General features: G+C 38.9%; 1 protein-coding gene across 1 annotated transcript in view; it reads right to left on the minus strand.

The window, feature by feature from the left end:
• Positions 1 to 17,612, minus strand: part of lmx1b.2.L (LIM homeobox transcription factor 1, beta, gene 2 L homeolog) — a 44,652-nt gene that overhangs the window by 1,674 nt on the left and 25,366 nt on the right. Inside the window, exons 4-7 of the mRNA XM_041587214.1 lie at positions 4,408 to 4,640; positions 3,862 to 4,019; positions 2,001 to 2,078; positions 17 to 134 (exon numbers count right to left, since the gene is read on the minus strand). Of these exons, the coding sequence (XP_041443148.1) occupies positions 17 to 134; positions 2,001 to 2,078; positions 3,862 to 4,019; positions 4,408 to 4,640 (587 nt within the window). The remainder of the gene's footprint in view (positions 1 to 16; positions 135 to 2,000; positions 2,079 to 3,861; positions 4,020 to 4,407; positions 4,641 to 17,612) is intronic.

Below are 17,612 nucleotides of genomic sequence, written 5' to 3' on the forward strand. Positions count from 1 at the left end.
CAATGGCTTCTATTACCTTCACTGTCATCATTGCTCTGCCGACTGCTTCCCAGGATTCCACGACTAGATCCCAGACGTTGTGCTCCCAGCTGCTCGTGGTCCTGCTGTTGCTGCCTCCTTGCTATCTTCTTCATCTACAGTTGAAACAATTGTGTATCAGTTGAGATGCTTTATATAAAGCATGAACACTTATTTATTAAAGTCTGAAGGCCAAAAACTCAAAAAATTCAAGTTTTTTTAACTATAAAGTCTAAATTTTTAGTTGAAAAAAACTCACATTTTTTGAGATTTATTATACCTCGAGGATGGAAAAAGTCAGATTTCAAAATCTGGTATCTCAGACCTGCTGATATTGTATAAAAGTCAATGGTAGAGGTCCCTATCCTATTCGGAAGTTTCTGTGGTCTGCATTGGAAGTAGCCCGAACATTTGACTATTTCGGACTTTTCGTCCAAAAAGCCTGAAGAAATCGTATGATTTAGGAAAAAACGCCAAAAAATTTAATGATTTGGGTTTTTGCTCAGTTTGTCCCTGATTAAATTCTGCTTTTTTAACAATAAATAAGATCACATTGTGGATTCAAGTTTAGTCTGACTTTTTTATTTAAAAAAAAATTGGAAAAATCAGATTTTGATAAATAATCCACTAAGGTGTGGTTGGTATAAAAGCCAATGCTTTTGTTTCGTAAGTGCCTAATTCACTGAATAACCATCCCTCTACTCTCTCCACCACAGAGCAGCACATGGACACTTTATCCTTTTAATAACTAATGACCATCCTGACTAGTGAACAGTCTTTTAAAGGAGACATATTGTGTAAAAAATCAAGAATGTGCCAGTGCACAAGGAATGTTCTTTAAAAACTGTTTCTGGTTACTTTATTGAAAACTTCTGCAGAGACCCTACTAGTCCAGCCTATCCATTCCACTTCCGGCCCACTGAATTCTCTGGCTGTGCAGGGTCAGGGCCAGATTTACATAGCGGGTGCCCCTAGGCCCACTGCCATTCGTAGCCCCGTCCCCTCCCTTCTTTTGCTCAAATTTTCATCATCAGGATCAAAGCAATGGGGATTGGTGCACAGGAAATTTAAAAAACTTAGATTTTAAAAACTATTGTATCTCCTGTGGAAAATGATTGGGGATTGGTGCACAGGAGATTTAAAAAACTATTGTATCTCCTGTGCAAAATGATTGGGGATTGGTGCACAGGAGATTTAAAAAACTATTGTATCTTCTGTGCATCCCCAGTGTTTCTGAACCAATGTGGGTGTGGTTGGGCAGCATGCCGCCCCCTAAAATCCTGCTGCCCTAGGCCCGGTCCTTGGTGGCCCCTCCACAAATCCGGACCTGTGCAGGGTAGCCAGCAGCACTCAGCACACTGCACTGTAGGATAAGAACCAATCAGCAGCTAGGCTGACCTGATAGGGAACTGAAGCCTGTCTTTGCTTGTGTGACTGCAGGGACCGTAGCAGATCTACATACATTTTTGCCCAAAAGTAAAACCAACACCATATAGTATACATAATTAGAGGAGTTTCATTTATCCGATATGTCTCCTTTAAAGGGCAATTATACCCTATTATCTGGTGCTACATTTGATGTTTCTTGCTCTATGTTCCTTGATACCTAGAGCATCAATCTAGAGAAAACTAGTATGGTGTTACATTCTCCAGTAGGAATGCTGATGTGGACTGTTGAGCTGGAAGACTGAAAATAGGCACTAAATAATGTCTCTAAGGGCTACGGGTTTGTAGTGATGGTTGACCCGAAAACCACAGCGACCCATAGGTTGGCCACCGGTGGGTGGGTTCAGGTTGAAATTCGGGCCAACCATTGTGGGTAAAGTTCACTGGTCATGATACAAGAGTTTGGACATATACTTACTAATTTTCAAAAGATTACCAAGCAAAAAAGCTAAAATTGAATAATTAAGGGGAAAGCATTGTATTGCGTTGAGATGTTAACACATGTGGTCGATAAAACATTAGTTGCTGCTTGGTACCTTGGCTCTTTGGTTCTGAAACCAGACTTGGACAACTCGCACAGTCAGACCGGTTTCTGCTGCCAGTGTCTCCCTCACCTTCAAGAGAAAGGGAACATGTTCATGAGATTTTCTTTTCAGTTCGTTGTTGGATATACCATTCAGGTAATGAAATGCCATATTTTATGTACTAAACTTATAGAAACAGCCTAAAGGTTCTGCATGTCTATAGTAGTAATAATCCAGGTCTTCAAACTCATGTTGGGTTTTGTTAGGCACCAACATGCTCACTGTGCTTTGAGCAGCTGTAAGAAGCTAAGTTTAGGGGTCATTACAAATCATCAACCAGCAAATGTGCAATGAATCAGCAGAAAAGAAGATGGGGAGCTACCAGGGCATCTTTGGAGACACAGATCTTTACTGCTAAAGGGCAGTGGTTGCCTTGGGCTGGTACAGAAGCACAAATCATAATGTACAACATTTCTGCCCTATTTCTCTTGTTAAGCTTTATTTCTTCTTTAAACCACTATAGGTTATAGACTATGAAGATTCTCATTTATCCAGGTCATGAAATACAGTATCTAGTAGAATTAAGTCAAAAGGCAATTGGACATATAGAGTTTTTCTTGAAAACATTTCACCACTCATCCGAGTGCCTTCTTCAGTTTAACTGAATTGGTAGGGAATACTCCGGCATTTAAACTTTACTACCCTCATGGGCTGGAGAGTGGTGAAAAGTTTTCAAGAAAAACTCTTAACACCCATATGTAATAAAAGGCCCTAAGTTTGCCAGAGGGCAGCAACCAATAAGATACTTGCTTTTGAACATGTGACCGGTAAATTCTACCTGCTGTTCCTAAGGGTTATTGCTCCTGGGCAGATTTAGTGCCTTTTATTACATAACCCCCTAAATGTCCAGTTGCCTTTGACTTAATTCTCCTAAATACTGTATATAGGTTATAGAGTGAAAGCAATCACAGAGAACTGATTTCAGATCAGATGAAGAACAAGTACAGTTATTTACAGACAGTGTCGGACTGGGACACCAGGGGCCCACCTAAAAACCTTAGATCCGAGGCCCACCTAAAACCCTTAAAGGGCATGTAAAGGCAAAAAAAATGAAATCCCATTTTTACTTCATTTAATGAAAAAGAAACCTATCTCCAATATACTTTAATTAAAAAAATGTGTACCGTTTTTATAAGAAACCTGACTGTATGCAGTGAAATTTTATCTTCATTTACTGCTGTGGATAGGAATTGGCAGACGGTCCCTAACTGCTGAGCAGGGAAACAATCATACTTATGAACAGCAGGGGGAGCCCCCCGCCTTACTTCCCAGCCATGCAGAACTCAAGCAGCTTTGTTTATGACGATCCCTAAGCAGCCCAGACCACACTGAGCATGTGCACAGTCTTAGTCTTGCAAAGATGTTTAACAAAGTTACAAGATGGTGACCCCCTGTAGCCAACTTTGAAAGCATAAATTATTTGTTTGATTAGGCTTGTGGTGCAGTAAGTTCATGATTATATTTAGTATACAAAATACAGCATTTCTAGCCTTATTCTATTTTAGACTTTACATGCCCTTTAAACCAGGGGCCCACTCTCAGTACTATTATTCTTCCTCTCCTCACTCAACCTCTATTCTCCTAGTCTCTTTTCTTTACATACTATAATCTATTATTCCATCTTTTTGGCATATTTGTTCTCATAGAAATAGGGAATGGCCATGAAATAGGCCAAATGTTTAGCAGCATGAGGGCCCACTGACACCTGGGCACACCGGGAGTTTTCCTGGTATCCTGATGGGCCAGTCCGACACTGTTTACAGAAGTTTTTTTTGAATGGCAAAGTGAGATCTACAAGTTGAATCTGCTCTACCTTTCGGCATGGTTTGGATGACACTTCAAATGACGCTTTAAAGGCTCGACGCTGCTGAGTTGTTAATATGGTCCTCGGCCGCTTGGATCTTTTAGAATCTTTTGCTTCATCGCTTCCTTTACCCTGAAGGGAACCTCCGTCCTCATCTTCACTCTTAACTATGAAGGAAATTTTTTTTCATAGTCGCATTAAACAGGTACAGACATAATGAGAAAAATAATGTACTGGTGCCATCTTTGCTCTTTGTTATTCATAACGACCAATCAAACAGCAGACCAGTAAATGCTTCCTGAGAATTGGTTGCTATGGGTTATAATTGTTCTTTATTGTTGGCCTATCAGGCAAGCCCTACACATCTTGAGTTGGAGCACCTAAACAACATCATCTTATAGCTCTTCTCAAATGGCCCTCCTTATATAGACTTCAGAAATAGGACTATTATTGTAGCAAAGCAAAATGATGCCATAAAACTGAAAAGGGGGTTCGTTCTGTTTCGTTGCTATGCGCCCTATCAGTACAACATCATATAAATAAAAAAAGGCCAACCTGATCCAGACGGTGTCAGGCTAAAAGCACTGAGCATTTCCTTTTCCCTCTCATAGTCACTGCGGCACAGCAACTGCCCCTCTTTCAGCACAAACTCGTCTCCCCGCTCCAGTCTCCTCTCACACTCGCAGCAGGAGAAGCAGGATACATGGTACACGTTGCTGAGGACACGCATGATAAGCTCAGAGGGCAGGACTGTTTTTAGACAGCTGTTACATTTTGTAGCAAAAAGCCTGAAAAGAAACAAGGGTGTTTCATTTATCCAGAACTGAGTTAAAAGGCATGTAAAGGCAAAAAAAATAAAATCCCATTTTTACTTTCTTTAATGAAAAAGAAACATATCTCCAATATACTTTAATTAAAAAATGTGTACCGTTTTTATAAGAAACCTGACTGTATGCAGTGAAATTTTCCCTTCATTTACTGCTGTGGATAGGAATTGTCAGACGGTCCCTAACTGCTGAGCAGGGAAACAATCATACTTATGAACAGCAGGGGGAGCCCCCGCATTACTTCCCAGCCATGCAGAACTCAAGCAGCTTTGTTTATGCCAATCCCTAAGCAGCCCAGACCACACTGAGCATGTGCACAGTCTTAGTCTTGCAAAGATGTATAACAAAATTACAAGATAGTGACCCCCTGTAGCCAACTTTGAAAGCATAAATCATTTGTTTGATTAGGCTTGTGGTGCAGTAAGTTCATGTTAATATTTAGTATACAAAATACAGCATTTCTAGCCTTATTCTATTTTAGATTTTACATGCCTTTTAAGACCCCATCCTTCCTAAAGTGCAATTTCTGACTCATTTCCCCATGTGTATTACCCACAATGCAGCATTTTGTTGGTGCTCAGCATCTGAACCTGAACCAAGTTTGAGCATTTTGATGCTGTCCCCTGTGTGTAGCTTTAGGAATCCCCAGTGGCAGTGGGCACAACTATGCACTCTAAGTGCAAGAAGCATTTAGGAGTTTCAAGTAACAATTACTTACAAAAGCAGAAAAAAAGATGAACATGACCTTTAGGAAATGTACATGAATATCTTGAGTATGAGTATTCTAGTGTCTGTATCACTTTGAGTGTTGTCAATTTTAGCAACTATTACAGGTATGGGACCTGTTATCCAGAATGCTCGGTACCTGGGGCTTTCTGGATAATGGATCTTTCTGTAATTTGGATCTTCATACCTTAAGTCTACTAGAAAATCATGGAAACATTAAATAAACCCAGTAGGCTGGTTTTGCTACCAATAAGGATTAATTATATCTTAGTTGGGATCAAGTACACTGTACTGTTTTATTTTTACAGAGAAAAAGGAAATCATTTAAAAAAAATTGGACTATTTGGATAAAATGGAGTTTATGGGAGATGGCCGTTCCGTAATTCGGAGCTTTCTGTATAATGGGTTACCGGATAATAGATCCTGTACCCTTTTTTTTCCTGTGGCTGCAACTGTAGTTTTGGTCATAAATGAGCCCTATAGACTTTGATGCTAAAACTGCAGTGAGTCAGTAGTACAGGTATGGAATCCATTATCGGGAAACCCATTATCCAGAGTTACGGAAGGGCCATCTCCCTTAGAGTCCATTTTAATTAGGGATGCACCGAATCCAGGTTTTGGTTCGGGATTCGGCCAGGACCTTTTTCAGCAGGATTTGGATTCGGCCGAATCTTTCTGTCCGGCCGAACCGAATCCGAATCCTAATTTGCATATGCAAATTAGGGGTGGGGAGTAAAAAATGTTTTCCCCTTCCCACACCTAGTTTGCATAAGCAAATTAGGATTTGGTTCGGTATTCGGCCGAATCTTTCGTGAAGGATTCGGGGGTTCGGCCGAATCCAAAATAGTGGATTCAGTGCATCCCTAATTTTAATCGAACAGTTCACATTCTAAAGATGATTTCTTTTTTTGTCTATAATAATAAAACAGTACCTTATACCTGATCCCAACTAACATAAAATGAATCCTTATTGGAGGCAAAACAATCCTATTTAATTACTGTTTCAATAATTTTTTTTAGAAGACTAAAGGTATTGAGATACAAATTACGGAAAAACCCAGGTCTCGAGCATTCTGGATAACAGATCTCATACCTGTACCTGCTTAGAAGTCAGTGGAAACAGGAACCTTACAATTCTCTGAATATTTTAATCTTAGACACTTTATTAAACCCTATTGTGTTGGAGCTAAATCTCCACCCTCACCCCTTCTGAATGGTTTCCAAAGACAGGACTCCTCCTCCAAAAGGTCTGATTTGAGGATCTGTAAAAAAAGAAAACCTGGGCACTCATACATGACTTAATGGGATACTCTACTGCCTCAAGTCTATCGAAATGAAGACTGGAACTCCTTTTGGATTAACCCTTTAAGTGCCACAGATCATTCTGTGGCTAAAGGTACCTAAATGCCACAGAACGTAGATTCTACAATCTGCATTACTTCTATGTAGAGCAGGAAAAGCTTTTAAATCTGCTCCTTCGCTGCTCGCTTCTTCCCCCACCCCTAGGCAACGAACACATGCGGGTAACGAGTGGCCCCTGGGGCGCAATCACCCAGGGGCCATATAAGAAGTATTGGCCTGCTGCTTCCTCTACTTTCTGCTCCCCCCCAGATGCCCCCTGCTCATCAGTAATTAAACCGGAAATCCGACTCTACTTGTGCAGAGAGCGCAATTGCATTAGCGATGCCCCCCGCCCCGGAGATTCGCCCCTGCATACAACATGCATCTTGCCAAGTGTACATGCATTTTTACACCCAATTATTTTTTATGGCATCATTTCTTTTTATGCCTAAAAAACATGTTTTATTGCCATTGTGAATAGTGTATTTGTTAATTTTGGTGATTATATTGCATTTATGGTGATTATGGTGCATTTTTAGTAATTTAATTGCATTTTCAGGTGTTGCTCGCTTGATTTTGTCCGTAAAACTAATTTAGCCAAGCCAACTGTGATACTGACTGTAGATCTCACCAGGCATGGAAAAAAAGCATTGATTTTCATAGTTTTATTGGATTTTAGTGAAGTTATTGCATTCCACATTGTTCTTTGTTGTTTGTTTATGCTCATGGATTTTTTATCGATTTGGGTGCCTCTGTAAGCCATATAGTTTAGTAAATCTATGCATATTGGGCATAAAACTGTTCAGCAGACTCCTGGCATTCAAATTTAGGGTGTTTTATTCTGGTACGTTACAAAGTGTGGGGCATATATTATATTTGGTGACGATTTTGAGAAATTTCATAAAACCCGATAAGTTTAGCAAAGCTTTGCAGTTTGGCATTTTACAGTAGAAAGATGTATTTGCCCATTTTAGTTTCATCAGAATGTGTAGTTTCAGAAAATATATGGTTTTCTAGGGTCTCTGTACTGTTAGGGGGTCTCATGGCACATAATGTGCATACTGGGTGCTTATATTGTAGTAGCCAGAATGTCATACATGAGAATTCATATACACTATTTGCATTTGCGTGCCTCTGCGTGACACACAGTTTGGTAAATCTATGCATATTTGGCAGTAGAACCCTGGCATTCACATTTAGGGTATTTTGGTAATTTTAGCGAATCAGATGCAATTGCGGTTGGCACAGCACAGTTTTGCAAAGCACATCACTACCTTGTGACCACAACGACAATGGAATTCTGGGAAAAAAACACTTCATTGTGGGGGAAAAAACATTGCAATTGCACTTTGTTCACTGCACTTGCAGACGGTACAGGTTTGGGATCTCTTATCCAGAAACCCATTATCCAGTAAGCTCCAAATTACGGAAAGGCCGTCTCCCTAGACTCCATTTTATGCAAAGAATCCTTATTTTTAAAAATGATTTCCTTTTTCTGTGTAGTAATAAAACAGTAGCTTGTACTTGATCCAAACCAAGATATAATTAATCCTTATTGGAAGCAAAACCAGTCTATTGGGTTTATTTAATGTTTACAATATTTCCTAAGAGAATTAAGGTATGAGGATCCAAATTACGGAAAGATCTGTTATCTGGAAAACCTCAGGTCCCGAGCATTCTGGATAACAGGTCCCGTACTTGTACTAAAATGCTATTGTGTTATGTCTGTTCAGCTATCCGTATGGTTAATGTAAAGTGTGATCATAACAAACACTACTCAATGACTAACATTTGCCTAAAAAGGGCTGTTCACCTTTAAATTAACTTTTATTATGATGGTGAGAGGGATATTCTGAAACAATTAGCAATTGGTTTTCATTTTTTATTATGTGTGTTGAGCTATTTAGCTTTTTATTCAGCAGCTCTCCAGTTTGCAATTTCAGCAATCTGGTTGCTAGGGCCCAAATTAACCTAGCAACCATGTATTGATTTAAATAAGAGACTGGAATATAAATAGGAGAGGGACTGAACAGAAAGATCAGTAATAAAAAGTAGCAATAATAATAAATGTGTAGCCTTATAGAGCATTTGAACAGAACATTTGTTTTTAGATGGAGTCAGTGACCCCTCATTTGAAAGCTGCAAAGAGAAAGAAAAAGGCAAATAACTATAAACTATAAAAAATAAATAATGAAAACCAGTTGTAAAGTTGACAAGAAATGGTCATACTATAACATACTAAAAGTTAAGTTAAAGGTGAACCACCCCTTTAAAGGTTGTATGGATGTTACTGCCTCTGTATGAATCTTAGATCCTTTTGGTCTATACATGTGCATATGCTTTTATTGAATAAAAATTAAAAATGAATTAAAAAAAAACTAAAGTTACATAAAAAAGAAAACAAAGCACAATAACTACGTTTACCCCTAATATTTCCATGAGACCAACAGAGAGGTAGAATGAAAACAAGCTGTGTGAGACGTTTTGGAGAAGTTTTCTATGACCGTGTCTCTCCAAACCTCTACTCTCTATAGTGCTCTGGACAATAAGGGGTTAAAGGAAGACAATGGTTCTCCCCCCCTCCCATGCCTCCGATGCATATCTGGCCTTCCCAGCTGTAATTAGAAAGCACAGGCTGCTCCCAGCTAATAAACACCATGTCAGCCTGCATTACGCCATAAGGCCTTTTGTAACGGTTCTAGCGTCAGAAACTCCTGAATAGCCTCTTTTTTAATATAGCTGGAATCCAGTTAAGGCGAGGTAATAATGTCTGGCTTACCAGAGCCAGAGGATAATAAATCTCTGCTGTGTAACCCTGTATCAACAGGAGAGGGAAATTAAATTATTGCAGGATTAAACACTAACAGGGATGTGACAGCAATATATTTTACTGCTTGTGCGCCCCACGCATATAGCTATCTCTTTTTTACTTTATTTACATCTCTTCTGCCTGCTTACCTGTGTCTGCTTACCTGTGTCTGCTTGCTTGTGTCTGCTTACCTGTGTCTGCTTACATGTGCCCGCTTAACTTTGTCTGCTTACTTGTGTCTGCTTATCTGTGTTTGCCTACCTGTGTCAGCTTACTTGTGTCTGCTTACATGTGCCTGCTTACCTGTGTCTGCTTACCTGTGTCTGCTTACCTGTGTCTGCTTGCTTGTGTCTGCTTACCTGTGTCTGCTAACCTGTGTCTGCTTGCTTGTGTCTGCTTACCTGTGTCTGCTTACATGTGCCCGCTTAACTTTGTCTGCTTACTTGTGTCTGCTTATCTGTGTTTGCCTACCTGTGTCAGCTTACTTGTGTCTGCTTACATGTGCCTGCTTACCTGTGTCTGCTTACCTGTGTCTGCTTACCTGTGTCTGCTTGCTTGTGTCTGCTTACCTGTGTCTGCTTACCTGTGTCTGCTTGCTTGTGTCTGCTTACCTGTGTCTGCTTACATGTGCCCGCTTAACTTTGTCTGCTTACTTGTGTCTGCTTATCTGTGTTTGCCTACCTGTGTCAGCTTACATGTGCCTGCTTACTTGTGTCTGCTTATCTGTGTCTGCTTACTTGTGTCTGCTTACTTGTGTCTGCTTATCTGTGTTTGCCTACCTGTGTCAGCTTACTTGTGTCTGCTTACATGTGCCTGCTTACCTGTGTCTGCTTACTTGTGTCTGCTTACTTACATCTGCTTACCTGTGTCTGCTTACATGTGCCTGCTTACTTGTGTCTTCTTTCTTGCGTCTGCTTACTTGCATCTGCTTACCTGTGTCTGCTTACATGTGCCTGCTTAACTGTGTCTGCTTAATTGTGTCTGCTTACCTGTGTCTGCTTACATGTGTCTGCTAACTTGTGACTGCTTAATTGTGTCTGCTAACTTGTGTCTGCTTACCTGTGTCTGCCTACTTGCCTCTCTTCCTATGTTTATCTCTGTACCACTAACTCCTATGTACGTACTGTGGTTGCCTGTCTGTATAGTCACAGGGGCAGAACAAGACATAGGATAACTCTTATAGCAATCTCTCAGATGATCTATCCATCTCTATTGTTTTTCATTGTTCTCTTTATTTTTGCCTTTTCATCTCCTTTCTCCAGCCATACATCTGTCTGTCACTTTTTTATATGGTTGTATATCTAAAGTTTGTATTGTAGAGAGAAGGACACCCTCTCCAAGAGCTTATCATTTAAATGTCACGCCTTTTTTATTTTATTCCCACTCTCTTCTCTCTATAGGGATATCTATATATCTGTCTGTCCCTCTGTCTATCAGTGTATTGATAGCTGCCTATCCCTTTCTCTCTCTCTCTCTCTCTCTCTCTCTCTCTCTCTCTCTCTCTCTCTCTCTCTCTCACTCTCTATCTATTGATCTATATCTCTATCTATTTCTGACTCTATCTATTATCATCTACCATCCCTAGCTTTTTTATCTGTATCTCTCTGTCCATCTCTATTCTCTGTCAGCCTATTATTTTTCTGCCTCACTTATCTTTCTCTCTCTCTCTGGAGGGATAATTTAAGACAACAAGTTCAAAACTGCATAAATAATAAATTAACAAAAGTTCCTGTGCCTATACGTGCACCTTACAACTTCCCAGTTGTGCCTGCTCTGATGAACTAAGTAGGTGTTAGAAAACAGGGCCGGGCCAACAAGCTGGCTTGGTCTCACCTATCACTTTCCACTTATCTATCTATCATGATAATTAACCTTCTTATACCCACTATACGTATTTACAATCTTTCTTTCTTTCTTTCTTTCTTTCTTTCTTTCTTTCTTTCTTTCTTTCTTTCTTTCTTTCTTCCTTCCTTCCTTCCTTCCTTCCTTCCTTCCTTCCTTCCTTCCTTCCTTTCAAAACTTGGCAGTTATTATAATCTAAAAATAATATAACAGTACAGTAAATAAAATAAACAATGAAATAACTGAAAAGCCAGAGAAGCTTACATTATGTTTGCAGGCTCTCTATATATTTGTACTACAGAATAACATATCCTTATTATTTAGGTAATGGACACAATGTTGTTGGCAGGTTGGGTACTGGAAGCTTGTACAACCCCTAGGAAAATGTCTAAGCCAGTTGCCTTAATATACACTATAGTGAGCAGAACCCCTTCCCTTCTCTGTTACTGAACATTCAGGAAAGAAAAGCTCCTCCGATGGTTATGAGATCTGTGACTCTGAGGCATCAGGTAATCTGATCAGACATTTGATTGCATTTCACAGCCTTGTCTTCTTTATTAAAATACCCCAGAATCCTTTGCCGGGATTCTTATTGCTGCCGGATGCTAATAAAAGTCTCTCCCTCTGGGAAATACAAGGATGAGAGCGGCACCACATCCAAAACAAGAAGGCGTCTTTAAGTATTAAAATTGGCAATTTAGTGGGATCTAGACTAAGAATGGAATAATTACTATTAATTCATACTGCAGAAGCACAAAATTACCAATATAGCAGCAGGTTTTTAATAACGACCACAATAATCCTATAAATGTGAGGATTTGATTGCTTTTAGCTCATTTTTGTTACTTTTTTTCTCGCCCTTTCCCAGCAATAGAGAAGTGAAATGTATAAATATTGCTTTGATGGAACTGTGTGCTTCAAAATATATAGCATTTGTTATTATTATTTCTTATTTATTTAAAAATAATAATAAAATAACAGCAACTGCATGGCTGCACAGATATCTATAGGAACCAGAATATTTCCAGTATTAATCAGACTGGGATATTTATAAAATGTATAAAAAATTCAAATTGTGAATAATCCAAACTTGATTCGAACTTTAATTTTAATTTCGAGATTTATCAAACCTCAAAAAATTTTAATTCGACTAGTCGCCACCTAAAACCTGCCGAGTTCATGTATAAGTCAATGGGAGAGGTCCAGTGACCAGTTTTTTTTAGGAGAAAAAACTCGATTTGAGTTTAGCCGAATTCAATTCAAATTCGATTGTAGTTTTCGGGTCGGTTATATTTGTCGAGTTTTAGATATTTGATCTTTAATAAATAAGTGTATTCGAATTTATTTTAAAAAATTCACAAGAACTCGAAATTTCGACCTTTGATAAATGTTCCTCCCCATCTAGCTTTTGCGTGGAAGATACTAATATTAATAATCATTGAGCACAAATTAAGCTGCGGCTGCGGCACATCTTTATACACAAGAGTGATGCTAAAGCTGGGAAATATATGGTAACGATGCATGGTAAGATCCATTGGAGCAAATCTTTACCTTGGTCACCAATACGGTAGACTAAATCTGGACGAACAAATCATTTGGCCAACAAGCAGATCATAAACAGGGGCTTCAAAGACTTGTAGGATCGGACCACTTCAATGCACAATGCATTCCTCACCAGACCGGATTTTCAAACCTGTCAAAGTGACTGGACATCTGGATGTTTTTCATTGATTGATAAGGCAGAACCACATACTTGGACTGATAAACTGCCAACTTGCTCTGCAAGGGCCAGCTTTTACCAACCCATGTATGCAGGGGCATAACTACAAAGGAAGCAGACTCTGTGGCTGCAGGGGGGCCCAGGAGGTATAGGGGCCCCATGAGACCCTAATTAATTTATAAGTTCAACAAATATTGGTAAAACAGGTCAACCTCTAGACATTTTAGGGGCCTGAAAACTATTTACTGTGGAGCCCATTAATATCTAGTTACACCACTGCATGTATGGTCAGCTTTAGATGCTTAGGGGATTTAATTAGGAGACAGAGAATCTTAATATATATATACAGTCATATGAAAAAGTTTGGGAACCCCTCTCAGCCTGCATAATAATTTACTCCACTTTCAACAAAAAAGATAACAGCGGTATGTCTTTCATTTCCCAGAAACATCTGAGTACTAGGGTCTTTTCTGAACAAAGATTTTTAACGAAACGGTATTTAGTTGTATGAAATAGAATCAAATGTGAAAAACTGGCTGTGCAAAAATGTGGTATCCATGTAGTTTTGCTAATTTGAATGCATGTACTGATTATTGGCAACACCAAATTGGTTGGATTAGCTCATTAAGCCTTGAACTTCATAGGCAGGTGTGTCCAATCATGAGAAAAGGTATTTAAGGAGACCAATTGCAAGTTGTGATTCTGTTTGACTCTCCTCTGAAGAGTGACAGCATGGGATCCTCAAAGCAACTCTCAAAAGATCTGAAAACAAAGATTTTTCAGTATCATGGTTTTGGGGAAGGCTACAAAAAGCTATCACAGAGGTTTAAACTGTCAGTTTCATCTGTAAGGAATGTAATCAGAAAAATGGAAGGAAACAGGCTGACTTGCTGTAAAACCCAGGTCTGGCAGGCCAAAAAATTGCAGGAGCGGCAAATGTGGAGGATTGTGAGAAATGTTACAGACAACCCAAAGATCACCTCCAAAGACCTGCAAGAACATCTTGGTGCAGATGGTGTATCTGTACATCGTTCTACAATTCAGCACAATTTGCACAAAGAACATGTGTATGGCAGGGTGATGAGAAAGAAGCCCTTTCTGCACTCACGGCACAAACAGAGTCACTTGTTGTATGCAAAAGCTCATTTAGACAAGCCACAGTCATTTTGGAGAAAAAATTGAGTTATTTGGTCATAACAAAAATCGCTTTGTATGGCGGAAGAAGAACACGGCATTCCAAGAAAAACACCTGCTACCTACTGTCACATTTGGTGGAGGTCCCATCATGCTGTGGGACTGTGTGACTAGTTCAGGGACTACTGGGGCCCTTGTTAAAGTCGAGGGTCGGATGAATTCAACCCAATATCAACAAATTCTTCAGGATAATGTTCAGGCATCAGTCACAAAGTTGAAGTTACGCCGCAGGGGTTGGATATTCCAACCAGACAATGACCTTAAACACACTTGGAAATCTACAAAGACATTTATGCAGAGGGAGAAGTACAATATTCTGGAATGGCCGTCACAGTCCCCCGACTTGAATAAAGTGAAAAATCTATGGGATGATTTGAAGCAGACTGTCCATGCTCGGCAGCCATCAAATGTAACTGAACTGGAGAGTTTTTGCATGGATGAATGATCAAAAATACCCACATCCAGAATCCAGACCCTCATCAAAGGCTATAGGAGGCGTCTAGAGGCCGTTACATTTGCAAAAGGAGCTCAACTAAGTATTGATGTAATATCTCTGTTGGGGTGCCCACATTTATGCACCTGTCTCATTTTGTTTTGATGCATATTTTCCGTTAATCCAATAAACTTTATGTCACTGCTGAAATATTAATGTTTCCATAAGGCATGTTAAATATTAAAAGAAAGTTGCTCAGCCAATGATAAACAAAACTCCAAAGAATTAAGAGAGGTTCCCAAACTTATTCATATGACTGTAATTAGTAAAGGGTCAAGGAGGCATTTACAAATGTTAAAACTATTATTTTGTTGCAGTGTTTAATGCACTATTTAGTATTTAGTGCATCAACCAATATAATCAATATAATTATTATTATATTACTATCTGGAAAATATTATAACAATTCTTTTTAATGTAAGGAAGAAGCCATACACTCAGGCTGTGAACTGTTGATATTTCTCACCTGGGTTGATTGGCTAAAATGTACAAACATTTAAAACTGTAGCAATTCCTGTATAATTCATATTTGGGGATTGCTACTGTAAATGGTCTATACGACTGATAAATTGGTTACATTAGATATACTGTACAATAGGTTTGTTAGAGCACATAAAGGTAATTTACAGATCATTAAGGGGCAGATTTACAAAGCTCGAGTGATGGATTCGAATTAAAAAAACTTCGAATTTCGAAGTGTTTTTTTGGCTACTTCGACCATCGAATGGGCTACTTCGACCTTCGACTACGACTTCGACTACGAATCGAACGATTCGAACTAAAAATCGTTCGACTATTCGACCATTCGATAGTCGAAGTACTGTCTCTTTAAGAAAAACTTCGACCCCCTACTTCGGCAGCTAAAAGCTACCGAAGTCAATGTTAGCCTATGGGGAAGGTCCCCATAGGCTTGCCTGTGATTTTTTGATCGAAGGATATTCCTTCGATCGTTGTATTAAAATCATTCGAATCGTTCGATTCGAAGGATTTAATCCTTCGATCGCAGGATTTGCGCTAAATCGTTCGACTTCGATATTCGAAGTCGAACGATTTTAGTTCCTAGTCGAATATCGAGGGTTAATTAACCCTCGATATTCGACCCATAGTAAATCTGCCCCTAAGACTTAAACAAATATCGCAGAGCAGAGTCCAAGAAAGTTTCCATTTAAAATGATTCTCCAAACAGCAAAAATCATGGCATTTTCTCAACACAAGCTGCTGCCTCTCAGCCACTCCGCTATACTATCTAAACCCCTCGCTAGAAGGAGGATTTGTGTGTTTTTTTTTTTTAATTCCGTATATCAGCAAAGAACTAAGAAACTTAATATCCTGTGTAGCTCCGTCTTGCTTAAATGCCAGGGGCTATCGCCTGGAGCAAAGGAGGACGCCCACGGGACCATTCAGAGAATTGTCTTTTATTACAGATATAATAACGTCAGCCGGAGCGGGAGACATTAAACATGTATGAGGGATGTTTAATTACATTTCTTAGATGCAGGATCAAAAAATATAAAAAAAAGGGCGTTAGGTAGGAAGTCAAACAAAAATTAAGTCAATCAATACGTTATATTTAAATGTTCCATGCAATACTTTATTAAAATGGGATGGTATTTAATATAATCTTTTAAAGATCTAGTTTTCGGGCTCCACTTCTAATAGTCCATGAGATAATTTATTAAAGCACAAATAAAAGCCCAATTAAAAATAGACTTGTATCCTTGGTATTATGACATAAGCCTCCTGTGAATCTTACATTACAGCCCCCCTGCATCACTACAATTGCCCTCTCAGCACTAGACGAGCTGAATTTCCAGTCTAATAAACAGAATTTTGACTCTTACTCCCATATGTAATAAAAGGCACTAAGTTTGCCCAGTAGCAGTAACCCATAGCAACCAATGAGATATTTGCTTATAAACAGGTGACTGCTATGTGCTACCTGCTGATTGGTTGCTATGGGTTACTGCTCCTGGGCAAACCTTATGCCTTTTATTACATAACCCCCTTAGTGGGTTATTTACTAAAACACAAGTTTTTTTTATTAAAACAAAGTTGACCAAACTCGAATCGTACGACTGACGCTACGAAATCTCGACTTGATCAAATTGTTGTGGCAAAAACATTATCGGATTATCGGAATATATATATAGGTATTGAGGGTGAAAATGACTCATGTTCAAACTTTCACTCAAAGTCTAGCTGATACAAAGAAACATGGAAGAGAAATCAGAAGCCCTCTTCAATTTACTATAGAACGGGGGGAAATCTCTCCTGATTCCAAAACAGCAATGGGACCTGAAATGTTGTTTCCTAATAAAATAGAAATCTAAAATAGAAATCTTTATGTTCTAGAATAACTAATTCTAAGCATCTTTTCAACTGGCTTTCGTTTTTTCTTGTTATATTTTATGAATTATTTGCCTTCTTCTTTCCAGCTTTCAATTAGGGGTCACTGACCCCATCCAAAAAAACAAATGCTTTGTAATGCTACACATTTATTTATTACTCATCTTTCTATTCAAGCCTCTCCTATTCATATTCCAGTCTCTTATTCAAATCAATGCATGGTTGCTAGGGGAATTTGGACCCTAGCAACCAGACTGCAGAAATTGCAAACTGGAGAGCTTCTGAATAAAAAGCTAAATAACTCCAAAACCACAAATAATAAAAAATATAAATCAATTGCAAACTATCTCAGAATATAACTCTCAACATCATTCTAAAAGTTAATTGAAAGGTGAATAACCATAAAATAGACATTGTATCTGCTATAACACACTTCAACATTTTGTAAGTAGTATTTTCACA

The sequence above is a fragment of the Xenopus laevis genome, chromosome 3L (assembly GCF_017654675.1).
Source record: "Xenopus laevis strain J_2021 chromosome 3L, Xenopus_laevis_v10.1, whole genome shotgun sequence".
Taxonomy (NCBI): domain Eukaryota; kingdom Metazoa; phylum Chordata; class Amphibia; order Anura; family Pipidae; genus Xenopus; species Xenopus laevis.